The sequence below is a fragment of the Arabidopsis thaliana genome, chromosome 3 (assembly GCF_000001735.4).
Source record: "Arabidopsis thaliana chromosome 3, partial sequence".
Classification (NCBI taxonomy): domain Eukaryota; kingdom Viridiplantae; phylum Streptophyta; class Magnoliopsida; order Brassicales; family Brassicaceae; genus Arabidopsis; species Arabidopsis thaliana.
Window position 1 is genome coordinate 20,557,134 of NC_003074.8, and position 25,510 is coordinate 20,582,643.

The window sequence follows — 25,510 nt, forward strand, 5'->3', positions numbered from 1 at the left end:
GACTAAGTCATCGATCATTTCAGCAATAGAGTAATTTTGGGTCCGTATGACTCAAAACAAGTTTTGGTAAAAAATTTCTCTGTTTTAAAAACTTGTATTTATAAAACTTATGTCCCATCCCATGATACTAAATTTAATTACATTATACGTATGTAGTCAAGCATAATTTTTTCCTGAAAAATCTTATTTTTCTTACCTACTTGTAAACTTTAATTTAATTCCTGGTTAAGTAGATATTTTTCTTAGTTCTTACAAATCTTATATTTTCTTACCTACTTTTATAAACATTTTTGAGACCACTATTACTAAACCCGAATCTGTTTCATCATTCCACACCCAAAGCATATAAATCGAAAATATCTATGATCACATGAATATCTATCATTTTCGACAAAATTTGTCCTTTTTTTTCTTTCTTTTTGTATCCAACCCCACCACGGCGAATTTATTTCAGGCCTATTAAAGATTCCAAAATCTCATGACCATCTGACTCAGATGTCATATCTATTAAAAACGTTATTTTGAATCTTAAACATATATCATTAGTGATCTTTTTGCACGTTTACTCAGATGCTTAAGATCATCAAAATCAATCTATGAATTTCAAAAGTTTTAAAAATCATACAATAGAAAAGTCCCACTGATCATTAAATTGTTATTACTAATTTTATTTAGAACTCGTTTATTATCTTTTGGTCAAAAATATAACTTTTGTCTGAATTCGTTTTTTTTTTGTTTGGACAAGAAAAAGACCTTTCTTCTTCCTTCGGTTGCCTCTACCATCTCATCAACACACATCTTCTCTTTCTCTTCTCTCATCCTCTCTCTTCTTCAGTGTTTACTTTTTCTCTTTCTCTTTTTTTTTTCTCTTTATTATTTCGCTTTAATGAGTTTTATCTGATAGAATCTGCTCCACCCAAAAACAGCATAAGAAGAAATTCATTGTCAGAGAAAAGTGCAAAAAAAAAAAACGATCTTCTTCATCATTCTACTAAATGGGTTCTTGTCTCAGTTCTCGTGTCCTTAGTACGTTCTCTACAATTCTCCATCTCCCATTTTTTTTTTTTTTTTTTTGTGATTCACACATGTGTATCTCTTCAAATCCGTGATCTTTTTGGTTAATCGATAATGGCTTTTAAGAAAAGGAATGAAATTTGCAAGAATCTTCTTCCTGTGATCTAACTGAATAAAGTTTTCCCCTTTTTTGGCGTTCTCTCAATTTTGACTGTGGTCAACGCTTTTGTGTGTTGTGCAGATAAGAGCAGTAGTGGTCTCGATGATCTTCATCTCTCGAGCTGTAAATCTTCATCATCAGCTACAGCTCATAAGACAGAAGGAGAAATCCTTAGCTCAACGACCGTCAAAAGCTTTAGCTTTAATGAACTTAAACTCGCTACTAGAAACTTCAGATCGGACTCTGTTGTTGGAGAAGGTGGCTTTGGTTGTGTCTTTAGAGGTTGGCTTGATGAGACTACTCTTACTCCTACCAAATCTAGCTCTGGTCTTGTTATTGCTGTTAAACGACTTAACCCTGATGGTTTTCAAGGTCACCGAGAATGGCTGGTACAACACTTGTTTCTTATCTTTGATTTATAACACTCTTTTGTTTTTGTGTGTGTAGGTTCTGATATTGATCTTTTTTTTTGTGGTTTCAGACAGAGATTAACTATTTGGGGCAGTTAAGTCACCCGAATTTGGTTAAATTGATTGGTTATTGCTTGGAAGATGAACAACGGCTTCTTGTGTATGAGTTTATGCACAAGGGTAGTCTTGAGAATCATCTGTTTGCAAGTGAGTCTTTGATCTCGTCCATGTTTTGTGAAACTTTGAGAGGTTGTTTGTTCTTATGTTTGAATGATTTTTTTGAAGATGGAAATAAGGATTTTAAGCCGCTATCTTGGATTCTACGGATTAAGGTTGCACTTGATGCAGCTAAAGGTCTTGCATTTCTTCATAGTGATCCCGTCAAAGTCATTTACAGAGACATCAAGGCGTCAAACATCTTACTGGACTCGGTATTCTTCTCTTTCGATGTCTACTTGTTGTCTTTATCAACGACTTAAAAGATACTGAGTTTTGTCTTTCAAACAACAGGACTTCAACGCAAAGCTTTCAGACTTTGGTTTAGCGAGAGACGGTCCAATGGGAGAACAAAGTTATGTTAGTACAAGGGTCATGGGTACTTTTGGGTACGCAGCTCCTGAGTATGTCTCAACAGGTACATTCTGTCACTAAGATATGATGCAAGTAATAATGGTTGGATAAGAAAATGTAAGACTGTTGCATGGTGCCTAACACTGGTTTTTAATGTAAATTTGAAGATAGCAACTATAAAATTTATGTGGTTAAAGGAGCATATGGGTTGATAGCTAGTTTCGTTCTCTCATCTTTCTATCTTTTTTCAGGCCACTTAAATGCTAGAAGCGACGTATACAGTTTCGGGGTTGTTCTGCTAGAACTACTATGTGGAAGGCAAGCACTAGACCATAACCGCCCGGCCAAGGAGCAAAACCTTGTGGATTGGGCTCGACCATACCTCACAAGCAGGCGAAAGGTTCTACTAATTGTGGACACTCGGCTTAACTCACAGTACAAACCCGAAGGAGCAGTGAGACTGGCAAGCATTGCTGTGCAATGCCTATCATTCGAACCCAAATCACGTCCGACCATGGACCAAGTGGTTCGAGCCTTGGTACAGCTGCAAGACAGCGTGGTTAAACCGGCCAATGTTGACCCGCTTAAGGTTAAGGATACCAAGAAACTTGTGGGATTGAAAACAGAAGACAAGTACCAGAGAAACGGTTTAAACAAAAAAACCGTTGGATTGTAGTAGGTAGAGGGAAATATAAGGTTACTTGGTTAGGTACTCTTCATGTCTTCTTCTTGTGTATTGTAATATTGTGCGAAGTGATTTTGACATTTTGTAACACTGCTTATAGTTTTGCTCCTGAAATATTCGATTTGGAGATACTTGTTTTCTCTCTATCTATAGTTTGGTGATATATGCCAAAATGTGGTAGTGATCAATTCCACTCTCTTCTAACATTTTAGTTTACTATATATGTAACTAATTTCTGTCAAGTTGATTTGTTTTTATGAAAATGACTTTAATTAGTATAGTTGATGATTGAATCATAAATAACTTGTAGCCAAAAACAGACAGAATAGTACAACAAACTCATAATGTAACATTAATATCAATTCCGAAGTTCACAAAATACCATAAATATCAAATTCCATGAACATTGTCATCAACCAGAAATAAATAAATTTTACGTTAATTAAGCCAAAATGGATCTCGAGTTAAATCAATATCAATAACTATTCAACATAGCCAAATAAGTCACTATTTTAGAACAAGAACTAACTCAATTTGAGGTTTTCAAAATTCCTATATCAATTTAGAACGAGAATCTCCAAAACACAAGTCACCTCAGTAAACTTATATATTTAAGGGTTACTTTGTTTTTGTCATAAATGTTAAAAGTTACTAAAACTGTTTTTTCCCCAATTTTTTTTACTGTTTCTCTAATTGTCAACAATCAACAATCTTTCCCTTTTTCCATTTAAAAAAACATACGCGAAAAAGGAAAAAACGCGATAAGGCCAAAAGCCCATTTAATAAATGGGCCAAGCTCTCCGATCAATAGAAAAAGATCTGTCTTCTTCTTCTCTATTCTCTGATCTCTCATAAGAAGGGCTTAGGGTTCACTTCAGATCTGTCTTTGAACATTGCTACTCTCAAGTGATCAAATTAACTCCGTCGCAGGTAAATTCCACAATCCTCCGACCGTAAACCCTAATTTATCACTGTTCTTCCAAGAAACAAGTTTTTGTTTTGATGAAATTGAGGATCTTGCGTTGAAATCGTTTTGTTTCTATGGTAGGTGATGAGGAGATACAGTCCGCCTTATTACAGTCCTCCGAGGAGAGGATACGGTGGTCGAGGTAGAAGTCCTCCTCCTCCTCCTCCTCGACGTGGATATGGTGGTGGTGGTGGTGGTGGTGGACGTAGAGGATCTAGCCATGGAAGTCTCTTGGTTCGTAACATTCCTCTTGATTGCAGGTAAATTCTCTTCCTTTGGTTTAAAGTTTTGATTTTGTTTTAGTTTATCTTTGAAGATTTCGTTGGGTTGTTGTTGATTTTGTTGTTTTTGATTTTGTAGACCAGAAGAGCTTCGTGAGCCCTTTGAGAGGTTTGGACCTGTGAGAGATGTCTATATCCCCAGAGACTATTACTCAGGGTAAGCCTCCTCTTTCCTTCTCGATATCTTGATCTTTTTCACTGTACCTGAAATTTGTGCTGCGAATTATGTCTTTTGAGGTGTGAATCTTTTATAGATGGACTAGTTAGGTAATGGCTTAGCATATGATTCTTGTTTTCCTGTAGAATTTGCTTTCTTTACGATTGAAAAATGCTGTCTAAACACTTTGCTGCTTCACATTCAATGCTGAACCATTTGTTTTGATTAAAAAGGATGTTCATAAGTCTTCAACTTGTGCACAAAGTGAGGAAAATTGCAAGTGACATATGAGTTTTGAATTTTGATTTTGGCGCAACCTGTGCATGTTACTTTTTTTATACACTCCACTTTTTGATCGAGCTAAGTTCTCGAGGTGAGAAGAGGTCCTTTTGGTTGAGTTCTCGATTTTTTCAGAGCTTTTTGTTTTGGAGTTCTTTTTTTCATAGTAAATTAAACATTCCACTGATTTCCCAGGGGGTATGTTGGCTTGAAGTTAAAACAAGACCAAGCCCCACATTTGATGAAGGCCTCATGAAAAAAATCTTAACTTAAGGATATTAAGGGTCATTTCAAATCAAGAATGTTTTGTTTGGAAGCAAGTTATATGTGAAGCATGTTTTATTTGGAAGGAAGTATTAAGTGAAGAATATTTTGTTTGGAAGCAAGTAATAAGTGAAGAATGTTTTGTTTGGAAGCAAGTAGTAAGTGAAGAATGTTCTGAATGGAAGCAGTAATAAGTGAAGCATGTTCTTTATGAAGCTATACAGTAAATTACTCAAAACCTTAGAAGTTTTTTGGGGAAGACGACCTGAAGAGAACTTAAGTTTGGGATCAAGTGCATCTTATTTTTACAAGATGCTTGCCTCTTTTCGAGTTGATATGCTTGAACTGTTATGAAAGGGTCAGCTACTAATCATATTAGCGTAAGTAGAACTCTGCTTTTCTTAGAAGTTCTCACACGATGACGTTTACTTAGAAGTTCTCAGAAGCTGTAGAATGTAGGCTGATTTTGCTGGTAATTCTAGATTTATCTGGTGTTTTGTGCATTTGCTTTCAACCATCAACCACTTGGAATGATAAGCTTCTGATAAATGATGCAGGCAACCGCGGGGGTTTGCGTTTGTGGAGTTTGTTGATGCATATGATGCTGGGGAGGCTCAAAGAAGCATGAACAGGAGAAGCTTTGCTGGAAGAGAGATAACGGTGGTTGTTGCTTCAGAGTCTAGGAAAAGGCCTGAAGAGATGCGTGTGAAGACTAGGACTCGTAGTAGGTAAGTTTCCATATTTCTGATTGCTTAAGCAAAAGAGTTATCAATCAAATCGCTCTTCGTGATTAATGCTCTGCAAGTTATCCATCATTTATGAAAAGAAGTTGAGAAGGAAATAATCGTTGCGTTGTCTCAATTTTTCAGGGAACCTTCAGGCTCCAGGGATCGTTCTCATGGTTAGTAATTTTCTCTCTGGTTATGCACATGTTATGTTCTATACCAGCAAAGTTTACACAAATATTAGCACAGCTAGATTGGGACGCACTTGTTTATACACAGCTTGAGAAAGCACTTGTTTATACATGTTCTCATGGTTTGTATACACAGCTTGAGTATGTTTATGATTTTTTGTTCTCAGGACGGTCTCGTTCACGTTCAATCTCTCGATCACGTTCTCCACGTCGTCCGTCAGATTCTAGAAGCAGATACCGATCAAGGTAACATGCTTCATCACACATACATTTCCATCATCATCAAGTCAACAAGAAGTATATATGGTTTTAGATAATGGTGTTACAGGTCTTACTCTCCTGCACCAAGACGAAGAGGAGGTCCTCCTCGTGGGGAAGAAGATGAAAATTACAGTCGTAGGTCCTACTCCCCTGGCTATGAAGGTGCTGCTGCTGCTGCTCCAGATCGGGACAGAAATGGAGACAATGAGATTAGAGAGTAAGTGAAACATGGTGTCTGATTTGTTTTGCCCCTGAAGATTGTGTCTGATTTTTCGTATCTGGACATTGATTGGTCTTAATAGAAAACCGGGCTATGAAGCAGAGGATAGACGTCGTGGTGGAAGAGCAGTTTCAAGGTCGCCATCAGGATCCAGGTCCAGGTCTGTGGAGGTATCTCCAAGATGAAACTTATGTGAAGAAGTGGCCGACCAAAACTTTGTGCAACGCTTTATGGGTTTTGCATTTCTCTAGTAGTGCGTCTCTGTGTCTTTAAAAACTCCTTACTCTGGCTTGTCAAAGATATTTTGTCTTGTGATGTGATGTTACTTGAAATCGGTTTCGGTTTATGGGTCTTATTATAAAATTGTATGAAGAAGATTGGTTATGCTTTTGATGTGAGACAGGTTTAAAACCCACAATGAGCGAGTAAACCAAGTCTTCTCTCGTATGGTCGAGGTCGAGAATTGCGACCTTTTTTTGTTCTCGAGCAGCCTTTGCAGATATTTAATTAGGAAAGTCAGGTCTAAGAATTTCTGAGAAGAAGAGAATAAAAAGACTCATTCATCTAGAAGAAGCCATAATGATGTTTTATTGGGTCTGTTTTGATCAAAAGTCCAAAGACTTCTACTTTTAATTGGGTTCGTATACATTTTTCAAGCAGCCAAGAGTCTTTCCTTAAACTAAGTAAGGGTAAGATGGTCATTTTAGCTTAGTTGACCAGACTTATAAACTTTAGGTTTTGCCTCCTGTTACGTAATAATGGTTTGGTTTGGTTTGATCAAGTCTTGGAACCACGACGCAGGTTATGTTTGAAAATTGAAAAAGAGTAAATAAGAATAGTAAAAAATCATTATGTGAACGAGAAAGTCTGCGTGTTCTTGCTTCTGTATTTAAAGACTTTGTCTGACACATCCACTTCATCAATCGTTTCTCTTTCTCCTTCTTCTTCTTCTTCTTCTTCTTCTTCTTCTTCTTCTTCTTCTTCTTTTTCTTTAGAAACAACACAAACCCCAAAAACTTAAAAAATAACTCTACAGAGATGGCTGTTGGAATCCTTGAGGTTAGTCTGATCAGTGGCAAAGGTCTCAAGCGCTCTGATTTTCTTGGTAATGATCTCTCTATTCTCTCAGATTTCGTATCCTTTGATCATTTAAAAAACCCTTTTACAACAATTTATATTTTTCTTGGTTTTGTATGATTGTAGGTAAGATAGATCCATATGTTGAGATCCAATACAAAGGGCAAACCCGCAAAAGCAGCGTTGCTAAAGGTAATTTAACTTGCTAGTTTCCTTCTTTCCATATTTCCAAATCTCTATCAGCTTAATTCGGGTTATTTCGTTTGACTTTTTTTTTCGTTTTATGCGAGAGAGACTATTTCTCCAATTTCATCATTTTCTTTTCTATATACTTGGACTTTAGGAATAAAAAGCCCACATGCTGGTGTTAGTTGATGGTTGTACATAAAGTAAATAATAGTTGCAACTTGCATCCATTGGTATTTCAACTATCCTCATAGCCATTACATGGTAGCTTAGGCTATACTATTTATTCGCGTTTTGATAACATTCATTATCTTTTATCAGTTATAACATTCATCAGGTTTTTACGTTCTGATGATGCATAAGTTATATAAATGCATGTTTTAAAAGTGTAACTTGAAAATAAAACAATCAATTTTCCAAAAACTAGCTAACTATTGTTCGTGATTATTCGGCAAAATTTGTTCATCCCAACTCTCAAATGCTTTCCGCTACTTTTATCATTTCACTATTTGTCATTACACTATTTTATATTTTGAGACATTTTGTGGTAGCTTGCAAGTTTGTTTTCATGTATATGGTTTAAATCTTGAAAAATGTTGTGTATGGATAGAGCTTTCTTCTGAAAGTAGTCATCTCATTTAGTGTGATATTGTCTGGCCAACCTTATTTTTAACTAATCACCAACTAATACACCAAACTACTAGCTATAAGAAATAATATTTTCATTTCCTACAAAAATGGGTAGTGAAATGTGAAAACTACTGTGATGTAAACAATCCTCGCTAGACTTGGTTAATGTTTTACTGAAGAAAATGGTGTTTTAGTGAGATATTGATTGCACGGCTTTAATCAAACGGCTTTTGTCTACTTTACCAATAACGGATCAAACTGGACAATGTTCTTTTCTCATTATCATATTTCATGTACAAACATCGTTTATCAAATTTTCATCTTTTTTGTTTACTTAAATGAAGAAGATGGAGGTAGAAATCCGACATGGAATGATAAATTGAAATGGAGAGCAGAGTTTCCTGGCTCCGGCGCCGACTACAAACTCATCGTCAAAGTCATGGATCATGATACTTTCTCCTCTGACGATTTCATTGGCGAAGCCACGTACGTATATCACATAACATGATAGCCCTAAACTATACATAACTGAAATCGAAAAGAAAAAAAGAATATGGACTAATCTTGATTAATGGAAATGAATAAATAGGGTACATGTGAAAGAGCTATTGGAAATGGGAGTGGAGAAGGGAACGGCGGAGCTAAGGCCAACCAAGTACAACATTGTTGACTCCGATCTCTCCTTTGTCGGCGAGCTTCTCATTGGAGTTTCTTACTCTCTTTTGGTTAGTTTCTTTTTACTTTTACTTTCTTTTTTTTTAACTAAAATTTATTTACTCTCTGATTGAAGTAAACTCTTTACTTTTTGTTGGGAATTTTCAGCAAGACAGGGGAATGGATGGAGAACAGTTTGGAGGATGGAAGCATAGCCAAGTTGATTAGTTTGGTTTCTTAAAACTGCTGATTTTATCTTCTTCTTCTATCTTTAGTGTCAACATCATTAAGATATTCATAAGTACAAAAAATTATTTAAATTAAAATGTATCATGATTTGTTGGTTGTGGGGAATCTTCTTGATTTAGTAAGAGCATGTGTATGAAATTGAAATCTCATTGTATTTATAATTTATATTTTACATAAATGTATCAAAATAATGTTATAAAAAAAAGGATTGGTAACATTTTCACAAGGTGACAAAAAAAAGATCCTCAGTTTTGATGATCAAGTGGCTGAAGAAGACGGCTCAACCATGAAATTAGCTATCCTGTTCAACAGGTTTAAACCAAAAACCGTTTCTTCGCAATTGATCTTGACTGTTAAATTCAGAACTTCGGTGCATTTGCCTTCGACTGTGATGGTAATCAAAAGAGGGATCTCACTGCTCAAGATTTTGCTGCTGAATCTTAATCGCAGACCAGTTGCATCTTCGAGTGAGTTTGCAACTGGTAAATCCACAGATACAAGGTGTAGATTTGAGTTGCTAAGCACCTTTAGTGTTATACTCTCGCAGATGCTAAGAAATTTGTCTTTCCCATTCTCCGTTCTTGAATCTTTAACATGATCGTCAAAAGTACACCTACCAAAAGTGAAGAGAACCACCCAGGTTAGGAAATCAGTAAGTGAAGTGAACATGATCTTTCTGAAAACCTTTTGTGCAGAAAGTAAAAGTCAAAGTTTCTTATGCATCAACCTCAAGTTTAAGTAGAGAAAGCAGCTAACCTTCGACTATACTCAAACATTCCAGGTAATCGAGATTCTGTAGCTAAGAATTCCTCGATGCTCATTGAAAATGGTTTCACAAGGTATCCAAGATCAGGTCGTAACTTGACAGGAACTTTCTTTTCATTGTAATGTAAGGTTAACCTCATGGGAAGCAGGTGGTGATGAAACCGAACCTGGATAAGCCTCTTTGTGCTCTGATGTGGTTCAAGGCAGCTAATTTCCTCCATTGGAATTAGGGTTGGTATATTGTTGTAAGATGCACTGCAGGGTTTTCAAAAAAAAAAAAAATTGAGAATAATCCGAGAAAATTGAAGATAATGGTTTTCTACCAAAACTAATTGCTTGGAGGATTAAGGATGTAGTTAGGCACTATCATATTGGGTAAGTGATAGATGGATTAGGCAAAAAGAGGGTTTTCTAAATCAAATACGTATAAAGGAATCAAACTCACTTTGCTTTACCAACCAATGTCTGTTCAGAAGAGTCTGCTACCTTCATTGATTCTTCATCTTCCAAATTCACCTCCAGGATAGGTTCAGCAGAACTGTTCTCAAACAGAACTTCTACGCAAACATGTAATGGAGATACATTAGAGACTTCAGATAAAAAGGCATAGTCTACCTTCAAGCCACTGCCATTTCCAGGGTCTACGAGACTATAGCTTTTAGGCTTAACTCGGCTTCCTACATCACCAATGGATATCTTCGCATAAGAGCTCTGATTACTATTTAATGCAGATGGAGTTTGGTTTGATGTACTAGGCTGATCATCTAACCACAAATCCAGGGCCCTTCTGGACCTTAGTTCTTCCTGGTCAGCGGAAACAGAAGTCTCTGAAATTTGAATTAAAGGAGCAGCTGGGTCATTGGCGTCATTAGACACTGTTCTTTCATCACCTTCACTGCTAAAATCCGAACCATTAGAAGATTCAGAGTCATAATCAGAGGAGCCATTCTCATCCCCTGTTTCAGAGGATTCCTCAGAACCATCTAAATCAGCTGCGGCCTCTCTTTGTTTATCTAAATCTGACAGCTGGTCCTGTTCTTCATACACAAAACTGCAGGGCTTTGGAAGAGGTTCATATCCAGGGGCTGCATGAAGAACTATCTGTGACAGAGATCCAGGAAGATAAAAACGATTGTGCAGGGTTATAGGTGAAACAGATTTCAGTTTTCTTCCAAAGACATGTTCCACAACATGCGCAGCAATATTTTCTTGTGATGCAACACTGTCTTCTGCCGGCTCATGACTAGCTAATTTGCATGACAGCAGTTTCTTCAGGAAACGAGTTCGATCACGAATATCATAGCTTAAGTCATATTCGCCCAATTCAAACACATAGACCACAATCCTTTTCAACATATGAAAGTCACCAGCCTCTGCACTTATTAGAACCTACAATTACAGTGATAATTTGATCAATATCTTCTGACTGTAGTGAGACGTGCCACAGTAAACGTACTCACTAGCATGAAAAGTAAAGATTTTCATAGCATGCCTAAGAGATTTCAAAGGACAGACAAATCATAGGATGAAATGTTATCATTAGTGAAGAAATGGAACTGACTATTTCAGAGAGAAGAAATGATAAATTTGTTCAAGTAACAGAAATGGAAATGTCCTTTCTCATTTAACCATATAGCCTTTCTTTCAAAGGGGTTGATGAAGAAATATTATATTATTGAACTCAGAATAAGAAGTATTGAGGCAACGCCCCAAGCTATATACCTTAGCAATAGTATTAAGAATCTGTAGTTTTGTCTCTGATGCCTCTGATTTAAAGCTCCATGCAAGGTACTTGGTTATTGTGGTCAGCATCCTAGGAATGATATGACCCAAAGAGCAGTAGACCCCCACCATCCAAATAATAGTTGCACGAGCAGCAGCTACCTTGATTGAATCCAGACTACGAAACAGCTGAATTAACACCTTCAAGCAACCAAAATGAACAAGAAAAAAAAAATCAATACATTATTGAAAATAGATGTACAAAAGGAGTTATTTGAGATCATTGCAGCAGGTTCCAAGCATGTTTTTAAGAAATGGTACGAATTAGATGTGCAGTCAGTGGATGATATGTGTGTACTTTCTCATGACGAAGGGGGTCTCGCTCTATCATAGTCTGAATTGACATCACGGCTTGCACCAATACTCCAGCTTCTCCATCCGCGGACTCAAAATCGCCAGCAAAAGATTCTGCAACATTGTGAGAGCTACTTAAACTGAACTGCCAAATAGGTTAACTAATGAATGCAATTAAAATAAAGCATAACTGACCCTGTCGAACTAGTGCTAACAATCCATCAAGACATGTAGTTGGAATTGTCATCAGTCTTTTTGCGCACAAACCAATTGCTGCAACTGTATCAGCCGCAAATCTCCTGTCTGGATCTTTAATATAATCCTGGAAAAAACTTAAAGAATCAGTCATGCACACATCATTTTGGCCAGAAACTACAGTACAGGGACAAAGATGACGATCCTTATGTAACAACACTTTAAGAAGTGCTTATTTATATCATACTGGAAAGTCAAATGATCATACAAACTTTCCAGAATGAACCAAAAAACTTCTATAATCGATTTGACAGATAAAGTAGAGTACCTCAAACTCTCTCAAAATTGAAGCGATAGATGAAGTGGTAGCAATGAGAGAAAGCATTTCCAGCTTGTATGCTTTCACTTGATATGCATCTGAGGAACAAATAAAGAAATTTTCGAAGTGTGGAGCAAAGAGAGAAGGGACTGCTTTGGCAAAAACTAGGATATTGCAGAGGACCTGCCACAAATATGAATAAAGCGATGTTCAGAGAGCACATTTCGTCAAGACTACACAGCATGTGTGGATTGGACTAAACATTGGTGGGGGAATAATAGAATGTTACCACATATTTGGAGGCGCTAGATGACCTAAGCAAAAACAAGAGCGGTTTAACAATTTTCTTAACATCTTCCAGAGGCGCCATTATCCATTGAACGCCAGCTGCTGCTAGTACAACCGCACTGTTATTACTCCATAACAATGGAGATGTACACTGAAGCAGGATCTTAACATCTTCATTATGTGCAATAGATGTGGTCTCTTTGGTATCGAAAGCAGATGACACTGTATCGGTGCAACTGGATCTTGATAGATACTCATCTGGACCTTGAATGTAACATTTAGATACAAGACTGACCAGATTAACATCAAATGAATCACTTTTACCACCATCTTCTTTATCCAATGTAAGATCTCTGCCTAGGCCATCCTTCTCACAGAAGCCATTACTATTCGTACCATGTATGGACAACATCAAAGATTCCCGTACAAGTCCATGCCTAGCAACCACATAGCGCAAAAGAGTTCCTATGAGTAATATCTGACCCCACTCTTCAACGTCAGGGAGAATCTGGCACAACTTCTTATAGTTCTTCCCAATCAGTTTGAAGTTATTTGGACAGATAGAGGTGAATGCCGCTGCCGCAGCTCCAACTACTCCTGGAGAATGGTCATTCAACAGTATCCCAACTAGCTGCAACAAGGTTATAATCGTTTCATTGAATATCTCCATTCGCAACCAAAACTCCTCAACCTAAGGATATTGACAGGACAAACCTCTTCAATCGCAGAAGCATGTTCTTCCAGCCGCAAATCATGCAACTTCGGAAGAGCGTTTGCAGCACATCTCCGAACATAAACAGCTGGATCTCTAGCACATTTACTCACAGCTGCAAGTGCAAGAGGTGCAATAACATGTAAGCGAATCCCAGCCATTGTACGAAGAGCCCAAGCCCTAACCAATGGATTTGGATCCCCCAAGTCCTTTTGAAAATAGTTGATCGATAGCAATGCTTCATTTGGACGCCTACACAATCAATAGAAGCTAATCATGTAGATGCCCAAACAAAAAGACATTTGCTGAATTGAATTCACATACTTTTCTGCATATTGTAGCAAATACAAGTAAACAAGCTTCTTCACTTCCGATGACTGTGACGCCACATTCTTCACCACCTGCCATTAAAATTCGTCCAAAAATTGTTTCAAAATCGGAGCAACAATTCTAGGATCAAAGGGATCAAACAAAATAAGGCAAACACCTGAGGAAAGAAATTGGAGACATCAAAGCCTTGAGCGATAAGAGCAAGGAGACGCTTAAGAGCTTCACATTTCTCAGATTCGAACTTGCTATCGAGAAGTGGAGCAATGTTGACGTCTTCCGGATCATCATAAAGATGAGCGTCAGTGCCGATCCGAAGCAACCCAGCTGAAGCTTTGCTAAGAGTCTCCGACGTCGAACCAAACTTATTGAACATTCCAACTTTCCGATCAAATCCGATTCCGAAATTCAGAGAGCTGTGTAAGAGAGACAGAGACGATGAGACGAACTTTTCAGAAGAGAAGCCTGTGTTAGGATGATGGAATAGCCTTATCCAGAATCTGGATTGGATAAACCGGATCTTACTAAGTAGATCCTAAACCGGTTTGATAATCCGAATAAAGCCCATCAAGAATGGGCTCTTCAAAACCCTAAACCCATCTTATATTTATACGCTTAAGTCGCCTTCATCTTCATGTGATTTTCTTCTGTATATGCTTTCCCGAAAAATGAATCTGAAATTTTGTTTTGAATGAGTTTTTTTCTGGAATTTAAAATATTTGTGGGCGATGATTAAAAAGAGAGAGGCTTGAGAGGTGAGTGTGAACAAAACTCTCATGGGATGGAGGAAAAAATTCAAATCGAAATCGAAGGAGAAATACATTTAATAAAATGTTTTTTTTTCCCTTTTTTGATTTAGGGTTCTTTCTTTCATACCTTTCCCTCGGTGACGGTCCTTCCAAGTTACACTTGATATGAGCCCTTCTACTATACTTTCGTTTAATTTTTGTGTTGGATGTGGTGTTCTTACTTCTTACAATGATTCCATGAAAATGTCGGTTAATTTGTAATAACAAAACTCACACATGTAATATCAGAATCGACTTCTTTAACAAACAAAAAAAAATATCAGAATCAACTTGGCCATTCTTTGAAGAATTGATAACAAACACAATCGATTAATTTTGAGAGAAACATTATCATATGGCATTGTTATTGGTACGAAGAAGCAAAACTGAATCACCATTTAGATATGAATTTGAGTTAAATGAAGAGCACATAATTAAGTTAAGTATCGATCCATATTGCGACGAAAAGGTTTGCAATTTGACTCAACCATAATCAAATGTATGTTACCCAGTTACATCATTTTGAGATTGTTATATGCTACAATCACCCTATTGGATAATTATGATAAGAAAGAGTTATAGGGAACTTAATTAGAATCCTTGCGTTTTCTTCCGAGTATTGAAGCTCTCTGGAATCTAGGACCACCTGTTCTCCACTTCTTGAAGGCTGTCATCGACAAGTGAGCTGCTTCATACACTTCAAAAAGAACACAGAAACAAAAACAGATTGTTAATTTTGGTACAAGCTTGAGATGGTTAAACACTAAATTCACTACCATTAGAGTTCAAAACATAAAGGCTACTTACAGTTTGTTTCTTCTTTTGTTAAAAACGACAAGTACTTGGAAGCTGTTATGTGAGCTGCTGTGTATACTTTTGTCAGTGCCTCTTTGTATCTGATCTTAAACGCAGTCGATAGCAAGATTCCCAGTGTTCTATCTGTGACCCTGTTTAGACCAAAATCAGTATGATTACCACCACAGAAAATAGCTTTACTTTAATCCAGACACTGTAAAAATTAGACAACTTGCTTGATATATTCATGCTCAATTCACGTTGAAATCTTTCTACAACAGCTATCTTTCCCAAGGATTAGAAATTGACACCAGAAAAACCGACTTTTGTTCTTGAAGCCAAGAGATAAGACAACATCAAAATGAAGGGGAAGTGAGTGGACAGAGTCTTAAAAGGAGGAACTCACAGTGGCTCTATCTTGCATCCAAATTCATAAAAGTATGGACATCGCGATCTAAGATCGACGTATGCAGCATCAGCCTGAACTTCAAGCCTCGTCCTGCACAAAACAAACAAAGCCATGAAAAGACTGCTACAGGGTAAAAGAAGCAACTGCTTAAAGGCCATCTGACCATAGATGCAGAAGAAAAAGAAAGAAAGAGAATCAAATTGACAATGCCAACATTACAGTTAAGCTACAGAATGCTTACTTTTGGTCAAAACAGGGAGGAAGGTTTATGGTAACAGCTTGCCTCAAATGCAACTCATGAGCAAGCCAGAAGGGAAGTTCAACTTTAGAGCCTTGTTCAGCCTGCACCAGAAAATCTCACAAAAATCATATCAGAAAGGAAAATATGATATATCCATTACAAACTTTTGCACTAGGAAGGAGAATACTGACACAATTTGTTTCTGCACTTGGATCAATAGTCACTCCGTTTGCTGTTTTATGGAATAAAACCGGTACAAACTGCAACAAGGTAACAATAGAGATCAGATTTCTTATTTGATAAAGAGAGCCTAAAGCAAAGCTATTGGAGAAGAAAGGTGACCTCTTCCTCTATAAGTATGTCATCAATGTCAAAGTACTTCGCCATCCCCTAACGCTGATTTCACACCACCTTAACCTTCAGATTAAATTCGCGGTCTGCGGGGAGTTAAAAGCAAACCATAAGACACTCAAAAGTCAAAAATCAACCTCTTAATAGATTGTCAGACTCAAATCTGAGATTTCAGATTTACCAAAGCAATTCAAAATCAATTCAAAATAAGAAAGATGAAAGATATAGAGCACAAATCAAACCTTTACTCACAAACGAAGAATAGATCGAAGAAAAGATTGAAGAAGAAGAAGAGAGTGTTTGAAGAAGAAGAACTGAAGAAGAGAATTTTATATCGAAGAAAAAAAAAACAATTAAGAAAAGAAAAAAGTTTTAGGCCCAGCTCTATTGAAGCCCGAAACCTTTTCACCAAAACCCTATATAAGCCCGAAATTCTCTTTTTTGATTTTATTAGGGCTAGGGCTTTTAATTTCTTTAGCGGACTAGTGCCGGCCCTAAATGTTAAGCCCGTTTTAACATCTCTAATTAAGAGAGTTTAGAACAGTAGTAACAAGTCCAAATTCATAAAACCTCTCTCCTCTAGTTAACACAAATGGCTGTTAAATCTACTCAATTCAGTAAGTAAATTTGTACAATATAAAGTCCAAATCTATTCAAATTCAATGCCAGTTCTGAGAGAAATAAGGGTTTCCACATTCACAACGGCCGATTTGATTCCGACTAAGCTAGGTAAAGTTTCTACAATAGAACAAAAAACGATTTAGGTCTACGGATTGAAATTGACGCAAAAACCTTAGAGAAATGGGGGAAAACTTACATAAGAGGAATGCAAAACACAATTTGTTGAAGAGAGAAATCGGAGATGCTTGCGTTGGAGGAATCAATTGCAACTTGCGAGAGAGAACTCGGGTCACTCGCTTACCGGATCGAACTGTATAAGATCAGTGGCTCGACAATCAAAAAAAAAAAAACTATTACTAAGTGGAAAAAAATGGTGAAAAGAAATAATAATTCTAAAATATATTTGTATTGTGAAAATAATCAAATTTAACTTAGTGATTTTTTCGCACAAAAAAAAAACTTAGTGATTTTTAAAAAAAGTTTCACATTTCTTATATCAAAGAAAATTCAAACTTGATATAAATTAATTGATTGCATAACTAAATAAATCGATTCAACTCGATAGAGAAGATCAATTCTAAACTAATTTTAGTTGAATTATATAACTCATGTCAACAATGTCTTAGGATTCATGGTACTACTCAAGAGTTACTGTAGTGAATTTCATAAGACACTCAGTGTTACAACTCTGAGAAAAATTTGCATAGAAGTAAGATCATTGTGCTACTACTATTGAATATATGAATTAAAATTAATATTGTAGCCACATTTTTCATGCTAACAGAGAAAAGAAGAGAAGATCGAACTTTAGTATAAGCAAGTGGTAGATTATATAATGAAATTTGACATTACAAGCAAACCATGCATATAATTTTAAGAGCTGCGGGCTGTTTACAACTTTTATCAACAGCCACTTCAACTTGTCTTTCTTACACTTCCCAATAATTACCACATAACTCCCCAGCACAGTAAAAAGCTTAATAGAAAAATACATAGTCAAAGATGTGCAAATCGAAAGTGGAGCTTCTTTTTGTCTCTACCATTTCGAATGTTTCGGTATCATCAATTCACTTTAGACCCTGAAATTCTTTCCGACAAAGGTTTGTCCAAACTGCCAGTTCGAAGGAGCGATGTTCCATGAAGTAGAGGTTCTACGATCGCTGGATGTAACACGGAAGGAAAGTGACTGACCAACGAGAACAGCATTAGACTGCCAGTTCTGTCCCCAGTTCCTAGTTAAACTCATCCAACCAGTCTTTGAACCTTTCACACTCGTCCTCGCGATGTCTCCTGCTCCGGCCACGTTCGTAATCAGCACCAAGTTGAAGTAACGGTGACCGTTGATCGTGAACCTTATCCCTCCACTCTTCCTACATGCCACCCTATACAAATACCCACATTTCGTAATCTTAGCATTTTGATTCATTGCATTTGCAACTTCTTTTATATACGAATCATTTCTCAAATCGTAGGCTACATATAGGGATGTTTAAGTATACCTGCGGTAAGAGATGGGGACAATGCCGGCACGATACTCAGCGATCTTGAGGAAAACGGGCATGGCGAGGTCGAAATGAGAGCGTGGCGGGTTGCACCAGCCACCATTGTCGCTAGGCTGGGCTAAGTTTGGAGGGCAAAAGTTGGTTGCGGTTACGAAGACAGAAGGATTACCCGGGTGACACCATTTGGGATCATTGACACATTTGATTTCGAAGCATGCGCCGCAGCTTTGACCACTGTTAAACAACGATGTGCTCAGCGCCGCCGTGTTTGTTCCGTATCCTTGGCTATACAGATTCCCGTATCCACACGCGCCACCTAAAATAACAACAACAAAAACAAAAGTAAATTAAAGGAACAAGAAACAGAGCACTCTGTTTTAGAGAGTTGGTATAATGATAAATGAAGTATGGTTCTTGAAATATGTGTTTAAGGAGAGTAGACTGACCCATTGTTCCCGAAGCATCGTTTCCACCGTAGAAAGTGGCGTGAGCGGTTTGCCAAGAACCACCTGAGAAGACTCTAGGGATTCCGGCGTCGGTGAAGCTCAAGAGAAGGAAGAGTGGGAATATGGTTAAGAGAATCAATGGATTGATTGCCATTTTGGTAAGTATTTTTAATTGAATTGGAGAAAGCTTGAGAAAATTGTTAGACTAGAAGGCTTAGAGAGGAACTTGAGGATGGTGGAAAATACACTTGTGAAGATCGCTATTTATATTGGTGGAGAGAACTCCAAAGTTAGAGAAATAGATGGTACTGGCCGAAATTAGTATTTTTCTAGACAAATATTTAGAAAGTAGATGGTGAAAATATAGGTTCATAACCGTTTGTGATCTTTTTATTATTATTGCAATGAGATGAGATCTTTAATCCGATTAACTCTGGGATCTATTAATAATACAATGTGAGATTAACTTCAAATTAAAATAGCTTATTGGAAAATGTCCAACCACGTAGAAATTATATCAGTCATACAATATAAACTAACAATTAACTGGTTCGTTCTTGAAGCAACGATGATGAAATAATTAAACAACGTAATAGAGAATTTGAGTTGACATCATATGCATGACTTTGTCTTTCTAGTGTTCATAAAATAATTTCGAAGTTCTACCAAAAATATGAATAATGTGCATATGTATAAACTCTGCCATGGTTGAACAAAAGTTTATATTTTCGACGCTTTTCAAATTAATACATTGATACTTTAGGTATATACGCCGTACACAGCACGTCTACGTAGCCAACTTTTGTCATGCATGATGCATTTATACAAATCGAGTTATTTGTAAGTAATATCGTAAATTTCTATTTAAATCCAGTGCAATATATTTTTATCATTAAAAAATGCAAATCAAACATGAAGCATATGAAAAAAATACACCAGAACCATACATTTTATATTTAAAAAATTATCTACAACAACTATGCAATAAAATTATGAAAATGTAAATAATCAATCCATTGGGATAGTTTTCATAATTAACAATAATATGTTGGCAAATCGAAGTGAGTGAAGCATGAGATGGAAATTAAAAAAGAGGAAAACAGTTAGGGGCGGTGACGGTGGAAGAGCATTAACGACATTTGGTGATGACAAAGCAGATCTATGCACCAACCAGATCTTGTATATCTGCCACATCATCCACGCCAGCAAAAAATATACATACGTGTTATGTTTAATTAATCAAAGTTTATAGCTTCTCGTGGTTACAGATTTTTCTTTCTTTTTTTAGTAGATATGATAATGTGAAATAACTATAAATCATAAGTCGTATCTAATTTAGTTAAAATTAAAGTGAGATACATTTGACATAATAGTGTATATATACGTGTAATTAGTGACGTGTATTATATTTTTTCCAAATGCACATGAACGCATACGTAACCACTTGCATGTGAATTTATTATCTACCTCTACTCTCTCCCGACGATTTCTCGTCTTTTCATTTATTTCATTCTTTATACAAAAACAGTTTTCACTTCTAGTTATGTCTATCTATTGTTCTTATGTATTTTATTATGTGTATATAGATGCCAATTCTCAATTTTTCATCTCCAACTAACAAAACAACTTGACGATCGATATGCTAAAACATTGTAAGGCATGTCCGTGTGTATTGAATGGTATCACAGTCTACGGAAGTTGCACATTAATGTGGAAAAATGTATGTCGAACAAATATAAAGTACATAAATAGATCTGACCCACTGCTCCAAGAGGACTAGGGTCTAGGGCATGTACGGCGTACGATCATGTATTTGATCATCTGACAATGAAAACATGATATATAGCACAACCCAAAAGATCCAATCTGATATGATATATATATATATATATATATATATATATATGAATCCAAATATATGTCAATGAAAACATGATATATAGCACAACCCAAAAGATCCAATCTGATATGATATATATGAATCCAACTATATGTCTTTAAAATATCGATTCATTTCACATATATTGAGCAAGTATAGTACTCCTATAGTCTCCTACTGTATATGAGTTAATTCACTTATTAAGTTGTTACTATTGAACTTTGACATGGTATTAGTGTATGGTTATTAATCCAAGTAAAGTTTGTTATCTAATCCTAAAATGATTTATAAAGGAATCTTTGATTTACATAACACTTGTTCTTTGATTTGATTTGAGAAACGTATCTAGGAACCTTTGTTTTGGGAAGAAAATGATGTGTGCGCTTAATTAATACTAATACAAAGCGCTGAAATCATGAAATAATGTCACAAACATGTACATGCGCAGCAATTCCTTAGGCTTGGAATACAAGTAAGTATAGATGCTAATTATGAACTCCAAATCAAGCAATACATGAAATCATACAAAATGATTTATAAAGGAACCTCGGATTTTAGCTTAAACATGATGACTTTTTATGTTTGTGCATAAATGAATCTTTGGTTTATTTAAATTAAACATGATCCTACATATATGCTCCATCGAAATTTGAACACTAATATCATGGACAACCGATGAGATATTTGTTAATTAGAATTTTCTTAAGAAATAGCTAAGAAATCATTCTATAGAGAAAGATGTAATCGAAAATGTAAAATAAGACAGATTTTAAGTTCAAGATATAGTATTGAGTGTTATATATATCATCTCTAATTCACTTTTGACAAAACTAAAATTAAATCTGACACATAGTCACACTGTTTAACATAAACAGATTTCACGAGAGGATTTGTAGCATAAATTTGATAATTATAATTTTATCAAGTAAAAATAATAAAATACCTATAATTATGTCGCACCATATTCACTACAATTGTTTATTCTCCAAAAACAAACAATCTTTTTGCTGTAAAAATGTTTAGATTTTTGTTAATTTTCCTTTTTTTTTGTTTTTGGTTTACAGATTTTGTTTGTATAGACAAGGTCGGGCTGACCCGGATATTCGGATCCGTATTGTCGTATTGACACCGTGAACCCAACCAACCAAAACCCTAAACCCTTTTTTGACTTGTCTCTACTTGTTACTTCACCGCCGCGTTCTCAGTCTCTCAAATTCCTCTGTGCTTTCGATTCTTACCAGTGAATTTTTCTTATTTTACTTATCTTATGCTCGTATTTGGAGGAACTGAGCAAAACCCTAGTTGTTTAATTGGGTCAAATTTGTAGATTGAGAATCCAAATTTATCGACCTAGTTATTGAATCCCGAGTTGATACCTAGAAACCCTTTTGCAGTCGCAGTAAAATGGGTAAGCTGGGGAAGAAAGCTAGGAAATTTGCCAAGAAAAATCTCCAGTCTGTTGAGAAACGAAGCAGAAAGCTCAAGCCTTTTATCAAGAAGAAATTTGCAAAGAGTAAGTTATTCTTCGCTTTCACTTCTCTTATGTTCCCTTTTTAGTGTTGGAATATTGGATACATAATGGTTGTGCTATAGTTGAAAGATTTGATTTTTTATTGTACTTTGTATCTAATTTTCTCGCTGATTGTTTAGAGCCAATGATAACTTTCTGTGGTTTTAGGAAATGAGCGTCACCAAGCAGGAGATAAACAGGAGAAGAAGGTAGAGCAACAACCTAAGAAGAGGTAAGAGTTTTGACTGTGTAGCTGTACAGTCCTGCCACTCAAACATCTGTGTGCAGTTATCCGTTTGAGTTTCTTGCATACGCTGCTTCTCTGTTCTTACTTTATTTAAGTAAAGTTTGCTCCATTTGCCTTTGTGTTTCATTAGTTTTTTAAAAGATTGATAGCTCGAATATTAGTTATGCACTGTGTGAAATGATTTCTCGCCTATACGTTTTCAGATGTCAAGAAGAAGAATTTCAGGATATAGCAATAGATGCAGTATTCGGAAAGGATGATGATGAAGTTCTCCGCGATGGTGATTCAGATAGTGATGGATATCTGGATGAGGTATTTAACTTAGTGTTTGGTGAAAATATGAACACAAATTTTGTTTTAGCTATTTTCTGTTGTTTCAGGTTTTGTTAGCATGCTCTTATTGTTTATACAGCAAAGTAACATTGAAACTATCAATCATCCCATGCAGTTGGTAAATGAAACTGACTCAGATATTATGAAGTGCAAAGTACTCTCAAGATCTTTTTTAGCCACTTGCTGTGACATGGTTGATAAGGAGCAGTATGTTCCAGCATTGGTTAGATTGTTAAATTGGTATCGAGCTGCATGTCAATATGGGCACGAACCATCAGGGATTGCTAGGCCTAATATATACTATGACATAGAAGACAGTGAGACATTTGCCAAGGTCATAATTTTTGTCCTCCAAAAAGCTGATCACACTTTTAGGAGTATCCTGGGATTATCAGATTCCAGTACTAAGGAGAAGATTTTGAAGTTGAAGAACAACCCAAAATGGGATAGTTTAAAACCACTGGTCAAATCTTTCTTTCGAAGTACCTTGCATCTTGTTAAGCAGGCAGGAGACTTGGAGATAATATCTTTTACCCTTACCCAACTTAGAGTCTCTATCGTGTTTTTGGCCGCATTTCCAGATCTTCTGAAAAAATTGATCAAGGTACACTCTATATATTCACTGTCTACCACACAGGAATTTTTTTATATATTGGACTACACTCATTAGGATCTAATTTTGCCTTATCTTTTTGACGGCGTTAGAATATCATTAGTAATAGTATATAGAGAGATGCATTGACAAATCTTGGTTTACATCCTAATAGTAGCCTTGAGTAAACAATTTAGGTACTTTTCTCTAATTGACATTTTTTCCCAATGTTAGATATGATGTCTCTTTGTTTCCTCGAAAGTCAAGTTTTGTTGTGTAAATTGGTGCAGATATCTGTTCATCTGTGGGTAACCGGTGAAGAGACTATATCGCAGCAGGCTTTTCTAATCTTAAAAGACATCAGTATGGTTTTTAACTCGGAATGCTTTGATTCCTGCTTAATCAACATGTACAAAGCCTTTCTACATGACTGTGATATTCCAAAGGCAAATTCAGAACAACGTCCGTTCCTCAGAGATTCTCTTGTTGAGCTATGCTCTCAAGATGTGCAGAAGTCTTATACCAAGGCCTCTGTTTCTATTACACAACTTGCCAAGTTATTGAAGATGGCTCTCGCTACAAAGAATAAGGTGCTTCTTAGTATTTGCATGCTTTTTCTTCTACTTAAAAGTTATCTTATTTGTCTTCTTAGCCTCTTTCAATTTTTGTAAACAGGAAGCTGTTGAAAAGATACATAGTGGGGAGTACATAAATTGTGTTGATCTCTGGGTAAATTTTATTTCTGCCAACGTTCAGGATTGTGATCTCCAGCCTCTGCTTTATACTATAGTTCAGGTTATAAATGGAGTTGCTCAACTAATTATTGGACCACGTTACCTGCTCCTAAGGGTCAAATGTATCCACTGGCTCAACCATCTCTCTCGTACAAGCGGTATATTCATTCCCATTGCATCATTGGTATTGGATATGTTGGAATATAAAACCACAAATGATGGTGAAAAGCAAGAACAGAAGCTTGAAGCTGTCTCAACCGTAAAGGTTCGAAATTTAGCATTATAAATGCTCTGGAGTAGAAAGTTCTTACATAGTAGACTTTCAATATACATCATTCATTGGTAAGCTAATAGATTCTTTGTTTTGCAGCTGCCTAAGAATTGGTTGAAGTCCCAAAACTTCCAAGAACAGTGTATCTTTTCTGTGATTGAACTGCTTGCTGTCCACTTTGCTCAATGGAGCTTCCATATATCATTTCCAGATCTTGCAACGATTCCCGTCATGAGGCTGAAGAAATTTCACGAGAGAAGCACTATGGAAGGATTGAAGCGGGTGGTGAAACGCTTTATCGAGCAGGTAATTCTTATTCCCAAGATGAAAGCAACCAAACCAACCCCATCTACTTTTTGTGGAGTATTAAGAATCTTGGCTTGAATGACTCTCTTGTATTGATTTGAGAATGGATTTTGATTTGTAGGTAGAGTCGAACATTGAGTTTGTTCAGAGGAAGAGAGATGACGTGACTTTTTCTCCAAACGATCAACAATCTGCAGACACGTTTATGCAGCTTGAAAAGCAAAATGCGAATGCTCCTTATACACAATACTATCAAAGCATCATAGACAAAGCTCTTGGAACAAACAAGAAGAAGAAGAAGTGAGGTAAGTGTGGAAACCAATATACTATTATGTTGTTATGCAATACTAATTTTGTTTTCTCAGACATTTGATGAATTTTTGTCTTTGTTTTTGCAGCAGTGATTGCACCAAAGCAGATTCCCATGGAACATCTCAAATGTTTGTTCACCATTTTTGCTGTCGTTTATTTATTCTTAGTGTTGGCTTTCATGAATTATTTTCGAAAAGATCTACAAATACATTTTATGCAAAACTTTGGTGTAATGAAAAAAGGAGAAATTTTCGAGAAAAACAAATGTTTCTATATTCGATGTTGTAGTGTTTTAGTAAAAAGTAGTAGACGTGTTATTCTGTCTCTCGGAAAGAATGTTGGGAAAACTAAGCTTTACTTCTTTTAATTCCAAAATTTAGCGGTTTCATAAATTTAATGAATACAGTTCGATTTAGGATGTAACTGATACTATACAAAACACTATCAACTATTTGACATTTTGTGATATAGCAAGCGAGAGTTGCGTATTTCTATTTTAAGTTAGACTGAT

At 36.2% G+C, this 25,510-nt stretch overlaps 7 protein-coding genes and 2 non-coding genes across 13 annotated transcripts; 6 read left to right on the forward strand and 3 right to left on the reverse strand.

The window, feature by feature from the left end:
• The first annotated feature begins 510 nt into the window (after positions 1-510).
• PBL1 (PBS1-like 1) lies at positions 511-3,102 on the forward strand. 2 transcript variants are annotated; one of them, NM_115403.4, is made up of 6 exons: positions 511-1,026; positions 1,256-1,563; positions 1,656-1,791; positions 1,870-2,015; positions 2,095-2,218; positions 2,406-3,102. In NM_115403.4, the coding sequence occupies exons 1-6, from the start codon at positions 996-998 to the stop codon at positions 2,828-2,830; spliced, it is 1,170 nt and encodes a 389-aa protein (NP_191105.2). In that variant the 5' UTR covers positions 511-995; the 3' UTR covers positions 2,831-3,102. The 2 variants fall into 2 exon arrangements, with proteins under 2 accessions (NP_191105.2, NP_001190097.1); NM_001203168.1 differs by having other exon boundaries at positions 969-1,074; positions 1,193-1,563; positions 2,406-2,963.
• A 566-nt stretch (positions 3,103-3,668) lies between these two features.
• On the forward strand, positions 3,669-6,752 carry SCL30 (SC35-like splicing factor 30). The gene is made up of 8 exons (NM_115404.6): positions 3,669-3,769; positions 3,888-4,066; positions 4,167-4,244; positions 5,345-5,515; positions 5,657-5,688; positions 5,871-5,949; positions 6,032-6,181; positions 6,267-6,752. The coding sequence occupies exons 2-8, from the start codon at positions 3,891-3,893 to the stop codon at positions 6,367-6,369; spliced, it is 789 nt and encodes a 262-aa protein (NP_567021.1). The 5' UTR covers positions 3,669-3,769; positions 3,888-3,890; the 3' UTR covers positions 6,370-6,752.
• A 195-nt stretch (positions 6,753-6,947) lies between these two features.
• AT3G55470 (Calcium-dependent lipid-binding (CaLB domain) family protein) lies at positions 6,948-9,196 on the forward strand. Of its 2 annotated transcripts, none has more exons than NM_001084827.2 (5): positions 6,948-7,289; positions 7,388-7,453; positions 8,425-8,563; positions 8,667-8,802; positions 8,900-9,196. In NM_001084827.2, exons 1-5 carry the CDS (start codon positions 7,223-7,225, stop codon positions 8,957-8,959), a joined length of 468 nt encoding a protein of 155 aa, NP_001078296.1. In that variant the 5' UTR covers positions 6,948-7,222; the 3' UTR covers positions 8,960-9,196. The 2 variants fall into 2 exon arrangements, with proteins under 2 accessions (NP_001078296.1, NP_191107.1); NM_115405.4 differs by having other exon boundaries at positions 7,103-7,289; positions 8,422-8,563.
• Positions 9,115-14,115, reverse strand: PAT2 (protein affected trafficking 2). Of its 2 annotated transcripts, NM_202714.4 has the most exons (11): positions 13,823-14,115; positions 13,660-13,736; positions 13,338-13,587; positions 12,625-13,254; positions 12,345-12,518; positions 12,017-12,143; positions 11,826-11,935; positions 11,468-11,668; positions 10,191-11,134; positions 9,737-10,000; positions 9,115-9,593 (listed from the first exon to the last, which is right to left on the reverse strand). In NM_202714.4, exons 1-11 carry the CDS (start codon positions 14,036-14,038, stop codon positions 9,239-9,241), a joined length of 3,348 nt encoding a protein of 1,115 aa, NP_974443.4. In that variant the 5' UTR covers positions 14,039-14,115; the 3' UTR covers positions 9,115-9,238. The 2 variants fall into 2 exon arrangements, with proteins under 2 accessions (NP_974443.4, NP_567022.1); NM_115406.5 differs by having other exon boundaries at positions 13,338-13,736.
• Positions 14,116-14,300: 185 nt separating this feature from the next.
• AT3G55485 lies at positions 14,301-14,805 on the forward strand. The gene has a single exon (NR_143956.1). It is a non-coding gene; the product is annotated as an other RNA (non-coding RNA).
• Positions 14,386-14,585, forward strand: AT3G08485. The gene has a single exon (NR_141457.1). It is a non-coding gene; the product is annotated as an other RNA (small nucleolar RNA).
• A 37-nt stretch (positions 14,806-14,842) lies between the features above and the next one.
• On the reverse strand, positions 14,843-16,592 carry AT3G55490 (GINS complex protein). The gene is made up of 7 exons (NM_001084828.3): positions 16,489-16,592; positions 16,238-16,332; positions 16,087-16,155; positions 15,896-15,996; positions 15,652-15,744; positions 15,258-15,397; positions 14,843-15,147 (listed from the first exon to the last, which is right to left on the reverse strand). The coding sequence occupies exons 2-7, from the start codon at positions 16,280-16,282 to the stop codon at positions 15,038-15,040; spliced, it is 558 nt and encodes a 185-aa protein (NP_001078297.1). The 5' UTR covers positions 16,283-16,332; positions 16,489-16,592; the 3' UTR covers positions 14,843-15,037.
• Positions 16,593-17,618: 1,026 nt separating this feature from the next.
• Positions 17,619-19,116, reverse strand: EXPA16 (expansin A16). Its single transcript, NM_115407.4, has 3 exons — positions 18,816-19,116; positions 18,367-18,685; positions 17,619-18,249 (listed from the first exon to the last, which is right to left on the reverse strand). The coding sequence occupies exons 1-3, from the start codon at positions 18,967-18,969 to the stop codon at positions 17,940-17,942; spliced, it is 783 nt and encodes a 260-aa protein (NP_191109.1). The 5' UTR covers positions 18,970-19,116; the 3' UTR covers positions 17,619-17,939.
• A 2,672-nt stretch (positions 19,117-21,788) lies between these two features.
• Positions 21,789-25,372, forward strand: RBL (Noc2p family). Of its 2 annotated transcripts, NM_115408.4 has the most exons (9): positions 21,789-22,207; positions 22,373-22,436; positions 22,655-22,763; positions 22,900-23,388; positions 23,667-23,966; positions 24,052-24,375; positions 24,481-24,687; positions 24,809-24,992; positions 25,086-25,372. In NM_115408.4, exons 1-8 carry the CDS (start codon positions 22,099-22,101, stop codon positions 24,989-24,991), a joined length of 1,785 nt encoding a protein of 594 aa, NP_567023.1. In that variant the 5' UTR covers positions 21,789-22,098; the 3' UTR covers position 24,992; positions 25,086-25,372. The 2 variants fall into 2 exon arrangements, with proteins under 2 accessions (NP_567023.1, NP_001326972.1); NM_001339730.1 differs by having other exon boundaries at positions 22,655-23,388.
• Positions 25,373-25,510: the final 138 nt, after the last annotated feature.

Bases quoted from the DNA above. Each gene is read 5' to 3' on its own strand.
- PBL1 (NM_001203168.1), top strand. From the start codon at position 996: ATGGGTTCTTGTCTCAGTTCTCGTGTCCTTAGTACGTTCTCTACAATT. The intron at 1,075-1,192 runs GTGATTCACACA...AACTGAATAAAG, and splicing joins ATTTTTTTTTTTTTTTTTTT to TTTTCCCCTTTTTTGGCGTT. The intron at 1,564-1,655 runs GTACAACACTTG...TTGTGGTTTCAG, and splicing joins AAGGTCACCGAGAATGGCTG to ACAGAGATTAACTATTTGGG.
- SCL30 (NM_115404.6), top strand. From the start codon at position 3,891: ATGAGGAGATACAGTCCGCCTTATTACAGTCCTCCGAGGAGAGGATAC. The intron at 5,516-5,656 runs GTAAGTTTCCAT...TCAATTTTTCAG, and splicing joins AAGACTAGGACTCGTAGTAG to GGAACCTTCAGGCTCCAGGG. The intron at 5,689-5,870 runs GTTAGTAATTTT...TTTTGTTCTCAG, and splicing joins CTCCAGGGATCGTTCTCATG to GACGGTCTCGTTCACGTTCA.
- AT3G55470 (NM_115405.4), top strand. From the start codon at position 7,223: ATGGCTGTTGGAATCCTTGAGGTTAGTCTGATCAGTGGCAAAGGTCTC. The intron at 7,290-7,387 runs GTAATGATCTCT...GTATGATTGTAG, and splicing joins CAAGCGCTCTGATTTTCTTG to GTAAGATAGATCCATATGTT. The intron at 7,454-8,421 runs GTAATTTAACTT...ACTTAAATGAAG, and splicing joins CAAAAGCAGCGTTGCTAAAG to AAGATGGAGGTAGAAATCCG.
- PAT2 (NM_202714.4), bottom strand. From the start codon at position 14,038: ATGTTCAATAAGTTTGGTTCGACGTCGGAGACTCTTAGCAAAGCTTCA. The intron at 13,255-13,337 runs GTTTGTCCTGTC...ACCTTGTTGCAG, and splicing joins ATGCTTCTGCGATTGAAGAG to CTAGTTGGGATACTGTTGAA. The intron at 10,001-10,190 runs GTGAGTTTGATT...AAAACCCTGCAG, and splicing joins ACATTGGTTGGTAAAGCAAA to TGCATCTTACAACAATATAC.
- AT3G55490 (NM_001084828.3), bottom strand. From the start codon at position 16,282: ATGGCGAAGTACTTTGACATTGATGACATACTTATAGAGGAAGAG. The intron at 16,156-16,237 runs GTCACCTTTCTT...ACCTTGTTGCAG, and splicing joins ACATACTTATAGAGGAAGAG to TTTGTACCGGTTTTATTCCA. The intron at 15,997-16,086 runs GTCAGTATTCTC...TTTCTGGTGCAG, and splicing joins CAAGTGCAGAAACAAATTGT to GCTGAACAAGGCTCTAAAGT.
- EXPA16 (NM_115407.4), bottom strand. From the start codon at position 18,969: ATGGCAATCAATCCATTGATTCTCTTAACCATATTCCCACTCTTCCTT. The intron at 18,686-18,815 runs GTCAGTCTACTC...TTGTTATTTTAG, and splicing joins CGATGCTTCGGGAACAATGG to GTGGCGCGTGTGGATACGGG. The intron at 18,250-18,366 runs GTATACTTAAAC...GTATTTGTATAG, and splicing joins GTCCCCATCTCTTACCGCAG to GGTGGCATGTAGGAAGAGTG.
- RBL (NM_115408.4), top strand. From the start codon at position 22,099: ATGGGTAAGCTGGGGAAGAAAGCTAGGAAATTTGCCAAGAAAAATCTC. The intron at 22,208-22,372 runs GTAAGTTATTCT...CTGTGGTTTTAG, and splicing joins CAAGAAGAAATTTGCAAAGA to GAAATGAGCGTCACCAAGCA. The intron at 23,389-23,666 runs GTACACTCTATA...AAATTGGTGCAG, and splicing joins TTCTGAAAAAATTGATCAAG to ATATCTGTTCATCTGTGGGT.